The 18,236-nt window shown below is 49.6% G+C and overlaps 1 protein-coding gene across 2 annotated transcripts in view; it reads right to left on the bottom strand.

Annotated features, from left to right (window-relative positions):
- Positions 1-12,404: 12,404 nt before the first annotated feature.
- PCDH19 (protocadherin 19) overlaps positions 12,405-18,236 on the bottom strand; it is a 58,074-nt gene continuing 52,242 nt past the window's right edge. For both annotated transcript variants that reach the window (XM_017819238.1, XM_017819246.1), the window contains exon 5: positions 12,405-16,533. In XM_017819238.1, coding sequence (XP_017674727.1) covers positions 15,944-16,533 — 590 coding nt within the window. In that variant the 3' untranslated portion in view covers positions 12,405-15,943. The remainder of the gene's footprint in view (positions 16,534-18,236) is intronic.

Below are 18,236 nucleotides of genomic sequence, written 5' to 3'. Positions count from 1 at the left end.
CATGGGGGGCTTGACCCCTCGGGGCAGATTTTGTTTGAGGGATTACACCCCAAATCAGAGCCACACAGAAGGGAAAGCCAGACTCCAGCTATTTACACACCAAGCAATTCAGGTTCCAGTGAACTAAAATCAATACAAATAAAGGAATAATAGGAAGAGACATTGCAAGAATGGACGGGAAAGAAATAGCCAAGTACCCTGCTAGGAAAAAAGCACAAATCCTGCTGAGCTCCAGGCAGTTCTGTGGGGTAGGTTTTGGGTGCTGTAGGGCAGGTTTAGGGTGCTGTCCCAGTCAACTCCTCACCCTGCTTTGGCACCTGTGTCCCAACTGCCCCCCACATCAGAGTCCTCTGAAAATCACCATCCGAGCCATGCCAGGATTTTCTCCTGCAGGGAAGTGTTTGCTTCTCTCCAGGATGCAGCTCAGCCTGCAAAAAACCTAGAGATGTTCCCGTGCCCTGAATGCTGCCGCAGACACAGCCCAGAAGCCACCAAAAGTGGCAAAAGCTTCCTTCGCTTGCCCTTTCTTATCAATTCCAAGCACTGGACTTTTGCTGCTCATTAATTAACTCGTTGTTAATTAACGAGCAGCATTCCTGGCAATGTCATTGAAGAGGAGCTGAGTGCAGTGGCAGGGAAGGCATCGGAGAGCAGGGGAGAGGGGAGAAGGCATGGGAGAGCAGAGGAGGGGGGGGAAGGCATGAGAGAGCAGGGGAGAGGGGAGAAGGCATGGGAGAGCAAGGCAACAGCTCCTCTCAGCAGATTTCACAGCAGGAGCGATGGAAGGCCTGGAGCTTTGGGGATTTCTCGGGAAACATTAGCGCTGCCAAAGGTCACCCATTTCTGTGAGAGCTCCACAATTCAAACAAGCAGTCCTTGCAAGCCAATTAGCAGCAAATGTGACAGATCTGGATTTTATTTATCTAGCATCTAGCAAACAAAAGCAGATTTCAGCCCCATCTAACAGGGACACAGAGCCTGGCAGGGCCACGCGCCAGGTCGCCTGGGCCTTCTTGGTGCACTCAGTGTGTCCCCGTGGGCATCAGGTCTTCTACAGCACCACAGACTGTGGCAAAAAGAACACCCTACAAATTACCACCAGTGCCACAATGACATTCCCAGCCATCCCTGGGCATATGAAATTATTAGGTAATAAATTTAAATGGGGAAAAAAAAGGAAACCCTTTTCCACACAGAGCTCAATTACATGGTACAGTTTATTACCGCCAGATGTTGCGGTAGCCAAGGGCACAAGCTGCTTCAAAAGAGACAAGACATATAAACAGGGGAGTGGATCAGCTGGCTACCAGGCCTGGCAGCCTGGCTGCCATCCCTGGCTCAGGGCATCCCAATGTCTCTCACCGATGGAAGCCGGCAGGCTCTGCTGTAGGAGAGCTCAGCCCTTGTTTCCAAGACCTTCTCCCAGAATCTGCTGCTGGCTTGTGTTGGAGGCTGAGCACAGAGCCGAGTTTTGAAATGGGCTGGCACAGCCACCTTCTGCTCTGCTCATAGATAGGAAGGTACTAAAGAGCAAACCTGGAGTCAATGGCACCCTGGCAGGAGCTGGCAAGGGATCCAGCTGTGTGATGCAGGGCAGGTGTTTGAGCAATGATTTAGATCCAGGCATCAACAGAACCTTCCTGGTTGGGGTAGCCACCTGCAGAGGATGTGGAGGGCTTTTCATTTTGAAATCAGTATAATGGGCCACGAGTCAGCCCATCTTCATAGGCTCATCTGGGTCACTGCAGCATTTCACATGCCTTGTCTGGACTGGCCTCGTTGGGCACAAAGGGCTGGGAGCTGGAAGCCTCCCCTGGCAAAACAGCAGGAGCCCATCCATTCCCAACAGCCCAGGCATGAAAGCCTAGTCATTTGTGGGGGTCACACCAGTGCCCCCCTCAAACTCCTCCACACCTGAGGACAAGGAAAACTACTCCATCTCATTTGTCACCAATTTAAATCCAGCGTGCTGCTGCTTTGTCCACACTGCAAGTGGTTCAGTAACAAAAGCACATGGTGCTGTTGGATTAATCACTGCCACTCACTGGCAAGGTTCACACACACATCAGCCCAGCAGGAGTAGTACCGAGCTTTGTCGTTGCAGAAGTACTTTTCAAATATACATATAACAAACCTAACATCAAAGATCCTGAAAGAGAAACTTCTTTCAGATGATATCCCAGGCTCAGCCTCTACAGAGCACAAACAGAAGGGATGAATGATGCTGGAAACAACAAAGAGAAGTAAATTGTCTCCTCTGGATGAACTCAAGCTTAAAATCTAAAAAAGGAACTTGTCTTGCTTTTGTCTCTGCTGAAAACCCACCTCCTGCCTGGACAATACACGGCTGTTCAGGAGGCAAGAGGCAGCCAAAGAGCTGGGCTGGAGCCTGGTCAAACTGTTTACAGCCCCAGAGCTCACCAGGGAAACAACAGAACCTGAGCATTTGCTTTGGTTGGCCTATTCAGATCTCCCTCATATTAATGTATTATGTTAACTAACAGCAATAGATCATCCTTTTTAGGTGCCTTTTATTCAGCAGTTATGCCAACTCTCCCAATACACATCTATACCCTCCAGCACAGAGGTACAGAAGGGTCTCATCTGTCCCTTCAAGATGATTAAAGAGAGGAAGAGGGAATCTGAGCTGCAAACATGCCTGAGATGCCCGGCTGAAGTGGGCTTTGCAGGGCAACCCTCGGACCCTCATACATGGTTCACACAGAGAAATGCCTGGCACCCTTGGCATACTACTGGAACCAGCCAGAGCATCTTGGGCTTCAAGTCCTCCCTGCAAACCACTTGTGCTGCAGTCCCTAGGGTGGCAAGTGTGGCACAGCATCAAGGACCATGTCCCAGGGCATCAGGAGAACAGGCAACACCCGTCTCCACCCATTCCTAGACAAGGCTGGAAAACACAGAGCAACACCCAACTGCCATGTGTCACTTAAGGAGAGGCATCCCCAGCCATTATATAAATTGCTGATTCGCCATTTAACAAGTTAGCATTAATATTTATTGCAGCATGTTCACAATTGTAAAGATCTTCATTTAAAATGTTTTGTGCCTCACACCCTGTCAGCAGGGAAAGCACTATAAGGCAGAAAGCAGGCTTGCAGGCTCTAATGCAAAGTGATGGCTCCAACTTCAGAAGAGAAGCCTATTTCCAGCAGGAACATCTGCTCCCGGCGTGGAAAGTGGGTACCTAGTCAAGAAGGCTGGGAGCAGATGGAACGGGAAAGTTTCTCCTCCTCTTGTCACAGAGCCATGGCGAGTGAAGTTCACCACCTTGCCAGATCACCTGCTGGGTAGCACCATCAGCCCCGGCAGCATCCCCGTGCTTCCCTCTCCTCTTGCTCCAAAGCAGCCATGGAGCAGGAGGCGGGAAAACCATTTTAATTGTTCGGTGCAGCAAGAGCATCCCAATTTAAATCCAGTGCCAGAAACCACACCGCTGGTGGCAAGGCAGTTCTCCATCTCTCTCATGCCTGCAGAGCCACAGTCAGCCTGGTGAGGAGAGGTTGACATCACCAACCTCAGGGAAGGTGAGAACTGTCTATGCATCAGGAGGAGGGAAGAGGAGAGGTTGAGCTGAATGAGGCAAAGGAAAGGTGAGAGGGCTGTGAAGTAAAATAAAGATTAAGGTGGAAAAGTGAGAAGAACTTAATGCTAAGATCTGTTAAACCTCCCTCTTGCAAAGTCTTATGCAGGTGCTTAACTTTGCAGGCTGTGAGTAATCCAATTTAAGTCTCTGCAGGATTTAACAACTTTAATTCAGGGGAATTAATGATAGCGCGCAAAGTTAAGCGCACGCTTACTGAGTAAAACAGTGTGAAAAAGGCTCCTTAGGAGAGAAAGCTTCGTGACTTGGAACTTTTAGAAGTGGTAAAAAAACACCATCAAATATATCGAGAAATAATCTTGTGCTGGCTTGGAAGAAGCGTTTGATGTGACCTAAAAGTCTCTTCCATCTCCGACTTCTATTAGTCTGTGACAAGACTTAAAAGGTCATCTAGTCCACCCCTTTGCTAATGCAGGATTATTCCCCTCAGCACACTGCCTGTTACTTTGCCCAGTCCAGTTTTAAATGAAAAGCCTTGCAAAACTTCCTCTTCCCCAGGACCATTATCCTCCCAATTCTAATGTGTTTCTTTTTGTCAATAGTTCTGTCAGTATAATGAAATCCTTACTGTGCTAAATTGCTAAAAAAGATCTAAAAGTCGAATCTTCTTCTAATATGACATGAAAGTGCTAGTATAAAAATAGGATTGTATTAGCGATTCTCCACTGTATTGTATTAACATCCTATTTCACTTAAGGGAGGCAGGACTGAATTATCTGCGGATTCCTCCAGCCACTACTCTTACAAAGCTGTGTATTTGGGGTTCAGAGCTGCATGACTTCCCATTAAAGCACTACAATAAAATCCTCTGCGGCATGCAAAATGCTGAGGCAAGCGTTTGGGGCACAGGCCAAGCATGGAGCCCAACCCTGGCATTCCTTGCACCCAAGGGAAGTCCACAGGGTCTGTGAAGTGGGGATGTGGAAAATGGCATGAGAAGGCAGATGGGCAAAACTTGAGGCCCTAGCAGTAGAAAAAAAAGGACAAGCAAGCATATAAGAAAAGACCAGAGTTAAAATGCCCAGTGTGGAGGTGGGAAGTGGATGGGAGCCCTGGTTCTTCTGTTCACAGGTCAGAGCTCTGCACCAGCCCAGGTGAGAAAAGGAAAGAGCTGGTGATGGAGCCTGTTCATCCTCAGTACAATAAAAATGGGCATTTGTAGCCATGTTTGAGGGCATGCCAAGAAATTCAGCTGCCAGGAGGAGGAGGAGGATGCTTGCAGCACACTTCAAAGAACAAAGCACCTGGCATCCTTCAGAAGGGATGGGGAGAATAGTTCGGGACCAGGATCGAGCCAGGGCCTCAGTCAGGAGCTGGGACAGGCAGTGCCTGAGCAAGCAGAAATCAGAGGCAATGCTCTGAGCTCTCTCAACACAGTCAGCACAGCCCTGACCCTGCCTTGGCAGCAGTTTGTGCACAACCTTTGCCTGCTGCTCCTACAGGTACAGGTTGTGCAGATACAGACAGGTGCCTCCCAACTGGGGCTCTGAACAAGCTTTCAAGCTAGAAACTGTACATCCTGTTCCTATCAGGATCTGAGAGAGGTTAATACAGATTCTTGCATTATACTGCAATAAAACCCAATGCTAACATAGCCCCATTTTCCTGAAAACCAAATCTGAATGCTCTGAAGGCCCCTGAGCTTCAGTGAAGCTGTCGGGAACATCCCATATACCAGGAATCTGGATAAAAGAGTTTCATCTTGTTTCAGCCCAGTTCTAGTCACTATTCCCAGCATGTTCTCCAGCCATACCCTCCCTGGGATTTACAGAGGCTTATTTTCCCAACACATGCTCCTTCATTGCTATTCTTTTCCTTCTTTTCCTCTTTTTTTCTTTTCTTTCTCTTTTTTTTTTTTTTAACTGCATAGCAGAAAGCTATTGAGCAGAAAGCCAGTGGGAAGCCACAGCTATTGTATCTCTGGTTTAGTTTCTTATCTGCTGAGGGGTCCTTTTGTGATTGTGTTGTGGAAGGACACGCAGACAGCGCCTTTTATCACCAGCACAGCATCTCTGGAATGAAAGGAGAGGCAGCGGGGATGCAGATGTGATGTTCAAGTATAAAAATCCACCATATGGTAAAGATTGCTTCAGCTACAGTCTGGTCAAGATGTTGACACTTTGGTTATGAAAAGCAATATGTATCTCTCTCTTGGTGGTTTCTGTTCAAATTAAATGTTTTGTATCAGGCCGAGAACTAATAAAGAGCCAGGTTTTCCCCTGACAGAGGACTAGTAACAAATATGGAGTAATGTGAAAGCTGACTTGAAAATTACTATTCCCAAAGATGCAATAAATGTAGAGATAAGACTTGCTTAGAGGACTCAAATGAGATAAATGCTAAAGGTGCTGCTGGGTGGGAAGAGAGTCCAAGGGGAACAGGCAAAAGCGAAAAAGTAGCATTTAAAAAACACAGTCCGACCTGTCAACATTTCTGTTAACACCAAATGCCTCCCGGACACCAGGCACTGCTTCAGCCTTCTGCAAACCCCGCTCCTACCAGTTAGTGCAAGCAAAGGGCCAGAAAAAAAGGATATCTGAGTGCCAGCCGTTATGTGTTCAAGACAAAAGAGTGAGGCACGCCTCTGTCAGGGTCCTCCGAAGGGATGTAATGCCCCAGGACGCGTGTGGGGATGTACAGGGAGGCAAGGAAGCAGCTGTGTGCAGCAGGCAGGGCTCAGGCACAGCCCCCACGGCCGGGGATGCGCTAGAACTGGGTGTGACAGGGAAATGAGAAACTGAGGTGCAAAACAAACACTAAACCATCGAGGCTGCATTCTGGAGTCACAGTGATTCCTGTCTGGCTCAGGCTAAAATAAACTTTGCACATCAAATATTTAATACCCCAAAGCCTGTTCCCGAGGCTGGGCCCCGCGGCTGCGTGCCCCGTGCAGGCAGCTCCCGTCCCGGTGTGCCGAGCTGCGCCCGCCTCTCCCCGCGCACCCGGCATCTTCCAGCGCTTAATGCGAGTTAACAGCAGTGGCAATGACTTATTTAAGAGCAGATCAAGAAATATCCCAGCTCTCTTTGGAGACTTCAAAAGCAGCTGAACACTTTCAGTATCCTCCGATAAAGATACAGCTTTGCTGTACCATCTGCCTCGGGGGAGCCGCACGCCGCCGGCAGTGGGAAGGGGAGACGTGTCTGCTGTGGGGACATCTCTGTGGAGCAGGGACCCTGACACCGTCCAGCCCCAGAAATGTGGCTGCCAGACCCACTGCAGGTGGAGGGGACGTAGGATTACCCTTCCCATGCCAGGGGCTGCATCCTGCCCATGGCCCAGTGGATGCCTGAGCTGTCCAGCCAGCCCCCATCACCTTCAAGGAGGTGGGATGCAGTTACTATGGCAACAAAAAGAAAGGATTAAAAAAACCCAAAAAAGTAAAAAAGGATCTTTTTTTTGCCTAGGAGACCCCCCCTAGGATGTCTGTGGGTGACAGTACTGGGCAACTCCTTATGCCATGAGCCAGAGAAGAGGCACTGCAGGATACAGAACCACACTGGGGTTTGGAGACTGGGACAAACGATGGAGGAGGGATGGTACAGAGAGCCAGAGCTCAATGGCTGAGCAAATCTCCTGCCTCACCCAGCCAGGCCGGCCATTGCCATGCTGTGCCTTCACACCCACAAGCACCTTCCTGACAGAGGCAGACAATGAGCCAGAGGAGGGCCAGGGACAGAACTAACAGTGGGTTGGAGGTTTTGCACTGGAATTTGGAACTGGAGACTTCAGCCCTTGTCTCAGTCTCAAGCACGGGCAGGCAGGGTTGGAACAGAAAGACAGCAAAACCAATGTGCTTTAATGGAGACCTTGGGACTCGCTTGCTGGGCAAGGACAGAAAGGTCCTCCATCAAAAAATGACATTTCCCACTGGGAAACAGGGAACTGAAGCTCCATGTCCAAAGTCTCAACCCCAGTCTGAGGTTGATAGGAGATTTGTTATTGATTCACTGTGGTCAGAATTTCATCCTGTGATTTAAACCTAACTCCTCCAAAGAGAATAAGATCAATTTTGCAGAGAATCAAATACATAAAGAACAGCCTTTGAGCCGGTGTGCAGCAGAGGCAGGGAGGGTAGTTAAAAAAAAGGCTCTTTCCTTATCAGGAAAGTTAAAAAAAAAGAAAAAGAAAAAAAAAGAAAAGAAAGGAACCTGGAGAATGTTGTTTGCTCATTTTTCCTTTCCCAGTCAAAACAACCCCGCCTCTGCCGGCTCTCTGCATGGGCACTGAGGGAGTAGAGCAGCAGAGGGTTTCTTGTAGCAGGACTGAAATGTAGCTGCTACAGTCGTCAACCCTGAAGCCCCCTTCCCAGATCCCCCACCTCACATCCAGCCCTTCCCAGGTGGCCCCTGACCCATGAAGCTGCATCAGCACCACAATGGGTGAGCAGGTCTGACGTGCTGGGGGCTCATGTCTGCCAAGCCTGGCAATGACAGAATGCACTGGTGATACAGTATCCACCTTCATGGGCACAACTGCTGCTTCCAAAAGGGGCTGGGAGTGAACACAAGGCAGAGAAGGCAGAGGTTTGGGGAGAAAGGGAAAACCGGCTCTGCTGCATCCATGGAGCAGGGCCAAGCTGGACACCCTCCCCTAAGGGCACAGGGAGCCCCTGCCCCACTTTCCTCCATATTTGGGGAAATGTGAGCTCCCACCAATTAACCCCCATTTCTCCTGTCTGGGAAACTGGAAACCCTTACACTTAGTTTCTCTCTTGGAGGTTTTATTATCGTAATTCCTTTTTATTTTGGCCTTGGAAAACAATTCATCACCCTCAGGCAGCATAGATTGGCCTCTGCCAAGGTTGATGATCTGCTTGTGTGCCATCTCCTCCTAAAGCACAGGGGCAATTTGGAGCTTCTTCTGTCCTAAAGCTTTGCAAGGGATCACAGCCTGGTATTTGACCCTCTGCTGCCACCCCGGCCACCTTCCCATGCCCTGGGCAGGAGGACATGTCCGCACTGTGGCAGAGGCTTCTGCAGCCAGCCACCCCCTTGCCCATTATTTAACTGCAATCCAGAGACAATTTTTCTTGGGAAAAGCTTTTAAGCTTGATCAGTGATGGGGTTAATATTGTTTGCCCTGTGTCTCAATTTTTTATCTGTATTAATGGAAAGTGCCACGGCAGGGTTTTCCACAGCAGCACTACAGTGCTGCTTTCTTGGCTCGTTTTATTTTAAAGGCTGGCTTGCAGTGACTGATCACACTGCAGCACAGCAGTTACCAGCCACGTCCCCACAGAAGCTGCCCAGACACCCCCGCCAATAGTGTGATGTCTACCCTAAAGCCCAGAGTTTGTCCCCAAAGAGCCATCCTTCCTGCACAGTCCATTCCACCACCGAGGGCCGGAGCAGGGAGGGAGCTGAGCAGGGCTGTATGCAGCAGCAGAGGTGAGCTCTATAATTGTACACCTGCCTGTGTTTGTTCTCTGATGGCTCTTTGGGGACACTCGGTTACATCACGTTCAAAAAAAAAGGACAACAACACAAAACAAAAAGCAGCTGCAAATTAAACAACTGGAAGCCTACTGGGGCTGCCAGGAAAGTTGGATGCTGGTTCCTGCCCAAGGCAAGCAGGCATGGGAGCAGAGCCTGAGTCCAGCTCAGACAGAAAGGCAGGACGGGGACATTTGTCCCCCCCTTCCCTACCCACAATACTCCGTGTTTGCAGAGATCGGCTCCAAACAGAGATATATTATATATATTTTTGCTCTGTGCTTTTAGGTCTTTGATTCCTCCAATTTATTTGTTCTTGTCTTTGTGGGCTTAACAGTCAAAGCGTATGATAAGTCATTGCTTGTTAATCCAATTTGGCTCTATTTAGATATTCCAGTTTAACATCAAATATAATATAGAATAATGTCCAGAAGAAACAGAAATGAGATTCGTGTCTTTGAACCAGCTCTGAACCTTGCCCAGTGAGGGCTGATTGCTTTCTTTGCTAATTTATTCTTTTTGGCTTCATCAAGCTGGTCTTCACGGCTGAGCCCCTCACTTCAGGGGGCACAGGGGTGGGGGATCTGTACCTTGGGGTGCAGTACAGCACCCCTAGAACCTCTCTTCCATGTGAGAGTGACAGCCAGCCAAGGTTCCTGGGTTCCCCAGGAACCCTCTTTTAGTGATGCTGGGGAGCTCAGGGGACCAGTGATGGGTTCTCCCACATCTGGTTGGGCAGCAGTTCCCTAGGGAGCCCAGCCCACCTGCAGCACCCTGCTCTCCACACTGACTGTCCCTGTTATCTATCAGTTGTGCATGGCACAGCCAGAGCCAGAAACAGACCTGCTTGGCTCAAGTCCCCCCACCCAGCCCCAGGGACCTGGCTGGGGCTCAATGCAGCCCAGGATCCTTCCCTCAGCACCCAGCAGCCGCCAAGCAGTGAGATGCAGCACATCCCTAGGGACGAGCGGCGTTTCCAGACAGGCACGCATGAAAGCAGGATCCCGTTTTTGTCTGCAGCAGACGCTCAATCCCGCCCTCCGGCCGCCCACCTCGGCCCTTCCCGGCGCTGTTACTGAAGCCCAGCGCCGCGGTCCCGCAGCCGTCTCAGCAGAGGAGACGCTGCAACTCCTTCGGGTGCGCCGGCGGGGACAGTGACAACTGGCTGGGGAACACAGCAGGGACGCGTCTCCAACCTGACACCTCCGAGCTCCCAGCCCACAGCCGGCACAGCGAGCTGATGGGTCTTGCAGTGGAGGGAGGGTATTAAACCGGGAGCAAGCGCAGCACCCGCGGGGCCCTGGCAGGTTCTGGATGGGAGCTGGTCTGGGATGCTACAAGCAGAGTCTTCCCTCCGGGGCGGTTTCAGCCCCATTTTGTCTCTCAGCCCACAATGAGCCCATACCTGGCCCTGTGCTGGGGCTCTGCATTGACCCCAAACCAGTCCCCCAGTGCCCCTCACTGCAGCCTGGGCAGCCCCGCTGCTGCTGCCTTCCTCCACCTCCCACTGCTGATGTTCAAGGGCAGCTCACTGGGACAATTCCTCCCCAGACAGAGTCAGCTCCTACCTGGCAGACAAGTCCGTGGTGCTGGCACAGCTCTGGCCCTGGGCCCTCGGTGCAGGCAGGGTCACAGCCTGGGGTTGCTGTAACAGCTCACTACCTCCTCGGGCACAGGCATCACTCTGCAGCAACAGCAACATTCCTCTCCAGATAGGGTACAAACCTCCAAACAATCACCAACCTCCCCTCCACAGCCTGGATTTATCTCCTTTTCCCCACCTACCAAATGACTCACTAATGACAGTGCAAACAAGCTGCAGGTGCTGTTTCTGGGCTGGCTGTGAACTGTTACCTGGGGTCTCCCTGCCAACACACACCTGTGCCAAAGCTGACCACAGCCCCTGCTGCATCACTGGAGCCTTTACCGAGGGTTTAAAGTGATGGGAGCCCATCCAGGTGTGATTAACCCCAGCTGACCCCTGTTCCCTGTGTGCCCCAGCTATGCAGGGTGACGCTCAGCTGTGCAGTTCAAGCATCTTCCGAAACCAGGGAAGGGGCTTCTCATGTCACTGCTCTGTTCCAGTTCCATCTTGGTGTCACCCTGACAGAGCAGAGTCTATTGGGAGGAGCATTTAGCCTTGTAGCCACAAAGTGCTCAGATGCTCCATGTGTAAGAGTGGTCCACGAACAGCCTCCTAATTCAGAGGCAGTGGATGCTCCTCACAATCTCGCCACAGCCTCCAAAGCACCCTCCTGAAAAACTAAGGAAAAAGTCTTTTCTCCTCTGCCATGTTTCAGTGGAGAAATGTGTTTTGGAGGTGTTTCCTACCTGTGCTCAACGCTGTCATAGTTGTGTTTCCCCTGAAGGTGAGGAGTGGCAGTGCAAAGGACCAGCACCATGCCCAGTTTCACAGGGGTGAGGAGAGGGGCTCTGACACTCTGGAACTCAGAGCCTGCCTGCCCCAGTGGGTCACTTGTGGGGATGGTAATGACCCCTCCTCAGGGCTAGGAAAGTTCTGCCTGAGGTTTGCAGCCTCTCGGGTGCCAAAGCGGATCAGCTGTGGGACAGGGACAGGGCTGGGGTGGCACCCAGGGCACCCAGCCATGTGCTGGCTTCTGCAGGACCAGCACCTGGAGCCCATCAAAGCAAAGCCACTCAGGCACATTTAACCAAACACTTACTTTCCATTTTATTCAATAATTGCTTTAATACTAAAATGCATTAGATGCTCAAAGCAGAGAAAAGAAAATCACATTTAGGTGGAAAACAAAGTTCTCATCAGATGAAAAAATCCCAATGTGGCAGGTACACCATTTGGAAACAGAATCGTAATAATTTAATAAAGCTGCTTTATCATCTTCATAAAATAGACAGAATGGTGATTCTTTTTTTTTTTTCCTTTTTCCATTTTGTTGTTTACAATGATTCAATCACTGTGAAAATGTACATAACATACATATCAGCATATACAACAATTTATTCTTCATATACTCGGCAACGGAGACACCATGACGAGACGTACCGCGCTCAGTCCCGCGGCAGCCCAGCCACCGCCGGCCTCGCCAGGCTGCAAGGAGGCGTGTGCTGCTGAGAGCCAGTTCCGTGAGGTGTGTTTGGAGATTCTATCCCAGCTTAGATCAGCTGAACATCAGCTGATGCCGGCGAAGGCTCCGTCTCAGCAGTGCTTGCAGCGGGGGCGGCTGGGCTTCTCCCCGGCGGGTACCGCAGCTCACAGGTTGGATCAGAGATTACCCATAGCTGCAAAAGCAGCTGTAGCAACAAGACCATCAATTTTCCCCAATGACAGACAAATGTGTTTTCCATTCATAATTAGTTCTTTTTTTCCCCCAAGAATAATTTCAACATACCCATCAGACAAGTGTGTTCTTTACAAAAGCAACTTGTTTCCTATTTGTAAAAAAAAAAAAAAAAAAAATAAAAAAAGAAAGGAATTCACTTCTGCACAATGTGTGATCCACAGGCCACCTCCAGCTCACAACAAACAGGGAACGGAAACAACCTCAGTAGGACGGTGCTCAAGGGGGATTTTTCCAGCCATCAGTCATCCCTCCCAGCCCTCCACCATTCCTCCTGGCATAGTCCTGCAGCCTCGAGGGTGAGAAAAGCCAGGGGCTCCCCAGGGAGCAGGGAAGCGTACAGCCCTCCAGCCCCGAGCCCCAGGGCTGCTCCAGATGGGTCCTCGTCATGCTCGGGGGAGAATCGTCGGTGGCTGCTGCTCTCCTGGATAAACAGGGGAGCAGAGCAAGTTTGCCTGAAGGAAACCAACAGATCCCAGCGATTTTTCCTAAACCAAATCTGAGGACAGGTTTAAGTTATTAAAAAGCACAGTAATTACATCTGGAACTCTCCCAAAAAGCCTTCCCGCCCCCCTGCAGCTCAGAACATTTTTTGCATGGCCAGTTCTGATGCAACTAGGAAAAAAACCAAGAGACTGCGATTTGCCCAGGAGCCTGAACTCATCTCAAGTGACACAGAGGGACAGTGACAGGAGTACCAAAATATTCTGGAGAGGGCCAAGGCAGCGAAGCTGGGGCCACTCCCTGGGTCTCTCCTCAGCCCCGCACAGGGAGGCCATACCAAGGAAGGGCCCCTTGCTCAGCATCCCCTGCTGCAGCCTGGGTCAGCCCAGAAAACTGATGTTTAAACGATTTTCTTGGAGGCATAAGGGTTTACTGACCTCTTTAATGCCCCCTTTTAATAGAGAATTATTTCACATTCTTTCTCGGCTGTGCTTTTATTCAGAGTGGCAAGGAACGTTTCCTCTGGGTAAATTAGAGAAATGTTTCTATTTTTTCTTTTTTTTTTCTCTCTTCCTTTTCAGTTAGCATCTATTTTTCATCCAAAATGCTGGGCTGGTGGTGGCAGCTCCGCAGGCAGAGGGCAACGCTCGGCAGAAATTAACGGCCGGTGCTTTTCCAGGCAGCTGGGGATGATGGGGGGGGGACAGCCACTATCCCCATCCCACGATGGGGCAGCTGGGTCCCATCCTGGCAGAGGTGGAGGGCAGACGATGGGGACACATGGGGTTGTTGCCCTGTGAAGCCAAGAGCATCTGATACATGGGGCATCGCAGGCTCTATCTTTCAGCAAACGCATATGAGAAGCTTCCCCCCCAGAAAACCTCCCAGAGCTGACAAAACCAGGTAACATCAGAATAAACCCAGCCTGATGGTTACAGAACACCCAGTTACTCCAACAGTTTCAAGCCAGCCCCTTTCTTCTTTGCTTGTGTTATAATAAAAAACACATTTGGGGAAAAAAAACCCAGAAACAAATGACAGCAGTAACGGTACACAGGCAGGAAACACGGCAGGAACAGAAACAACATATCCCTGAAAAATGGGCTCAGAATCCAGAACATGAGGGAAAAAACCCGGTTTGCTTTCTGGAGGGATGCAGGACATCACATTAACACATGGGATGGGAGCTGAATGAGGTAGTCATCACACCAGTGAGGGAAGTGTAACAAATTTCATTAGATGACTGTTTTTTGTTGATTCTTTCCCAATTCCTGGACCTAGCAAGTGGCAGGGGGAACAGGCTGACTGTGGACCTGTCTCAGACTGGCTATGGCTTCAGCCAAGATCAATTTGTCCCGAAAAAAACAAATGCCTGGAGTTTAATTTTATTTTGAGGGTGACAATGACTGGATATTGTTTTCTTGTTTTCATTTAAATAAATCAAAGTAACAAATACTTTATCATGATATGTAGACCTAGAAAGACTCTTTCTCTAGAAACCACTAATTTCAACTTGCTGGTACAGCAAACATTGGCAAGAGCTATATATTTTCCCTTTCATAATCAATTTTAAATTCTAGGAAATATTATTTAGGGTAGGAAAAATCTGTTCAGCGAAGGGTTAACAATAATAGTAAAAATAATAATACACTAATTGAAATCCTCCTACCTTACTCATACCTCACTGAGGAATTATCACTGCAAGAGAGCAGAGAGCTGTGGAATCCCTTCCCTCTCTCCCTTCTACAAAATGGCTATTAAAGTAGCTCAATTTTTAAATCAATTTTATATGAGTAAATTTGCACCCACACAAAAAAAGTCCTTAATTATGAGAAAAAATAATGAATTACTTTAATTTTTTCTCCATTAAGAAGGCACATTAATTGAATTAGTAGCGTTGTTACATATCACCTGTCTGCCCCTAAATTAACATCACTATTGCTCATTCCATACTTATTTATGATGCAGGGATAGAAAGAAATCAGAACAGTCTAAAATCCATGCCATGATGACACACATACACACATACACTTGGCGTAATTGTGACTGGGAAATGCTGACTTGGAAGTGTGTGTCTAATTGAGAAGGTAATTTAGATCTTTTAAATAATTCCATCTCTTTGACTTGGAAATGATTGGAGACAGGGGATATCTAAATCTGGGAACTGGAAAAAAACCAAAACAACCAACTTCTGGAAAAAAAGTTTCCATGCATTGCCTTGAAATTACGCAAAAGAAATGGATAAGGGAAAAAGTTCAGCACAGTGCATTCGACAATTGCAATCCAGGCAGGATTTTCCCCAAAACATCTTCCCATAATGCCCTGTCACTGCCCTGCAAGAGCCAGGGGAGGCTGCAGGCAATGGTGGGGGCTGGAAGAAGCGCTTGCTCCACCGGGGCTGCAAACCGCAGGTTCCCCAAAGTTTAAGTAAGACGATTGTGATTTTTTTTTTTTTAAATTCTTTTTTTTAAGCCTGAAAGCCTTTTGCCATCACCAGACATACAGTAATTTGCAATATCAAATACAATAATAGTACAGATAAGCATGTGACAGCAAAAGGATTCATAATTGCAGGGGTGTCCATAGCAAAACACCAACACCTTAAAATACAAACAACCTCGTGTTGGGTGAATGTTGAAACTCACCCGACTGTCGCTTTGAACAGTCGCACACAAGAAACAGCCGCTACTTTGTCCAGACTACAAAACCGCCGGGGTGGTTACTAAAGATGTCCGAATAAGGAATTTGCCACTCAATTCTTTTCCAGGAATGGAAATTTATCTTTGTTTTGAGATATAAAAATATATAAACTCCAAGGAGGGGATACCGAGCACTCATGAGGACTGGGGGTGTCTCGCCTCTGCCCCCGCCACCCGCCGCCTCCCGGCAAAGCAAAACACCAGCTACTCCGCTCCGGCTGCACACCCCTGCCGCCTGTCGAGACAAGTGGGATTGTCACATTAACGATAGCTTCATTTATAAACAATACATTTAGGGAAAGCTTTTAAATACAGCAATCTGTGAACCATTGGTAAGCAATAAAAACAATCTGCGCTGGGAGTCGTGCGGTCCCTCATCCTCATCCTCATCCGCATCCTCATCCTCCTGTCGCCGGGTGCTGCTCAGAGGACGATGTCCTTTAGTCTCCGGGCGCCGGGCGAGTCCTTTTCCCGGCGTTCCTGCAGGAGCGGGTTGCCCTCCTGCCCACTGCTCTCACTGTCCGCCCCCCGGGGCTCTGCCTCCGTTGGCCGGGAAGGGCCACTGTTCCCAAAGGGCTCCCGTTCCCGGTTGCCGGCACAGTGCCCGGCACCGTAGGGCGCCGCCGGTTTGCCGGACAAAGGGCTCTTCAGGTGGAGGGGCGAGGTGACGGGGCTTACGGCCTCGCACCCGTTGCCCGCCTCACGGACGGCACCGCTCACCTTGGGGCTGCAGGCGGGCGGGTCCACCGTTCTTTTGCCTTTGGGGTTGGCGAGCCGCTCCTCGGCCGCGGGCTCGCCGCCCTCCTTGCCGAAGGTGGCGAAGGTCCTTTTTGTGCTGCAGTCTGCGTAAGGCTCCGCGTCCACCGCCGTCGCCTCGATGGAGAGAGCGATGACGTTCCTCCCATGCTCGGGGGACTTGGCGCGGCTGGGGACGGCACCGCGGGGCATCCAGCACCTGTCCGAGTGGCCCAGGATGCGGCACTCCTCCCGGCAATGAAATCCTTCGCTCTGATCTGCGTGGGGAGAACACAAGGGATGGTGAGGAGGGGAGCCCAGCTGGGGGTGCCTACCAACCATGCTGAGCCGGGTGCTGCGCATCCCCCCACTCCCAAGGAGAGGTGATCCTACCCCAAACTGCAGTGGTTCTACTTCAAACAGCAACTGATTTTAAGGCAAGGCTTGGAGGAGGAATTTTACTGCCATTTCTTGCTGCTCTACAGACTGGAGTTCAATTTCCAACAGGTTGTGTGTCACCTGCCACCACCAGAGCAGAAACCTGGGGAAGGAGTGACGGCAGCAAATCCATCACAGCAGGTCTGTCTGTGTATCAAGCCCTCAGAGCCAGTGGTTCCTGGGTTTAGTGACCAGCATTAAAGGCCACCATGTTTTAAGCTCGGTTTGACGTGACATTTAAGCTTGACTTTTCGCATAGGTGGGAAAGGAACAGTGGGAGGAAAGGAAAAAGGGAGGAAGGGAGGTGCTTTTTGGTTCTGGTGTATATGTGAGTTTTAACTTGTTGCTTGATCCCCACAGACCTCCCACACAACAGAGGTTTTATAAATCTCCAAGATTGTCCACTCCACTGAAGATTAAATGTGTCATTCCCAGTGCTGGGGCTTTATTCATACGAGAGCAATAAAGATCCATTCTCTTGACTTGGGGCTGTCCCAACACCACTTTACAGTGCTGAAATATGGAGTGGTAGTTTAACCCTTTACAAGGACCCTCCATGAGTAGGTCCAAGGGCTCCCAGGCAAGTGCAAACCCTTGTGCCTGGTGCTTGCACGCATTCCCACGCTGCCGGTCGATCCCAAGGGACTGCACATCTTCACCCCCACATCACAGATGGACAAACTGGGGCCCAAGGAAGCAGCCAGGCTCAGCCAAGTGCAAAGCTGGAAATAAAATCCAGCAGTTTCACCATCCCCAGCCTTTTCTGAGCATCCGACCGTGGCTCCCACCGAACACCACAGGATCCTGGCTGCTTTTCAGTCTCGGCTTTTCCTTCATTTGATAAGAGCTTGTAATTTCAGCTGGCCCTCTTAAAGCACAACCTTTCCCTACGCAAAGACCTACCTTCCTTCCTACCATAACCTACACACACACAAAGCAGCATTAAAGCACTAATGCCGTTACCCATACGAGACCGCGCTTGGTCGGTGCCGGTTTGATGGATCGAAGGTGGCAAAGGTGCAGACTCAGCCTGGGTTTCCTCCCCGTCTGTCTGCAAACCGTTCATTTTGATGCTCTGTACATCTGTGTGCATAACCTCCGCTCCTCAGACACATTGGTATTTCCACCACATTCGAGCACTAGGGCGGCTGATAAAAATTCTCAGCACATAACACAATGCACCAAAATATGAGCAGCTTAACACTTACAGAGAATAAACGAGTAAAAGGCAGACCTCAAAAAAAAAAAAAAAGAAAAATAACACCAAAAGAGGATTTTTTTAAAGGAGAAGAAGCCAATTAATTGAAAAATCTATGGGTAAAAGATCGGCTTTTTCTCTACATCAGAGCAGTGACACGGTGGTGTGGAGCGTGGCTCTGGGCAGAGGGGAGGAAGTCTGGGTTTTGGCAGCTGCCTTTACAGCAGCTTGAGAGCAGGATGCCCTGAGCCCTGCACACAGAACAACCTGCACCAAGCTCTAAAAGCCCATGATCTTATACTTTGATTCTGTTAATTTCAAGTACTTGAGCAAAATAGAAACAAA

This window comes from Lepidothrix coronata, unplaced genomic scaffold (assembly GCF_001604755.1).
Source record: "Lepidothrix coronata isolate B3197 unplaced genomic scaffold, Lepidothrix_coronata-1.0 Scaffold2, whole genome shotgun sequence".
NCBI classification, from domain to species: Eukaryota; Metazoa; Chordata; class Aves; order Passeriformes; family Pipridae; genus Lepidothrix; species Lepidothrix coronata.
The sequence above is the reverse complement of the archived record's forward strand: the minus strand, read 5'-3'. Positions and strand labels throughout refer to the sequence as shown.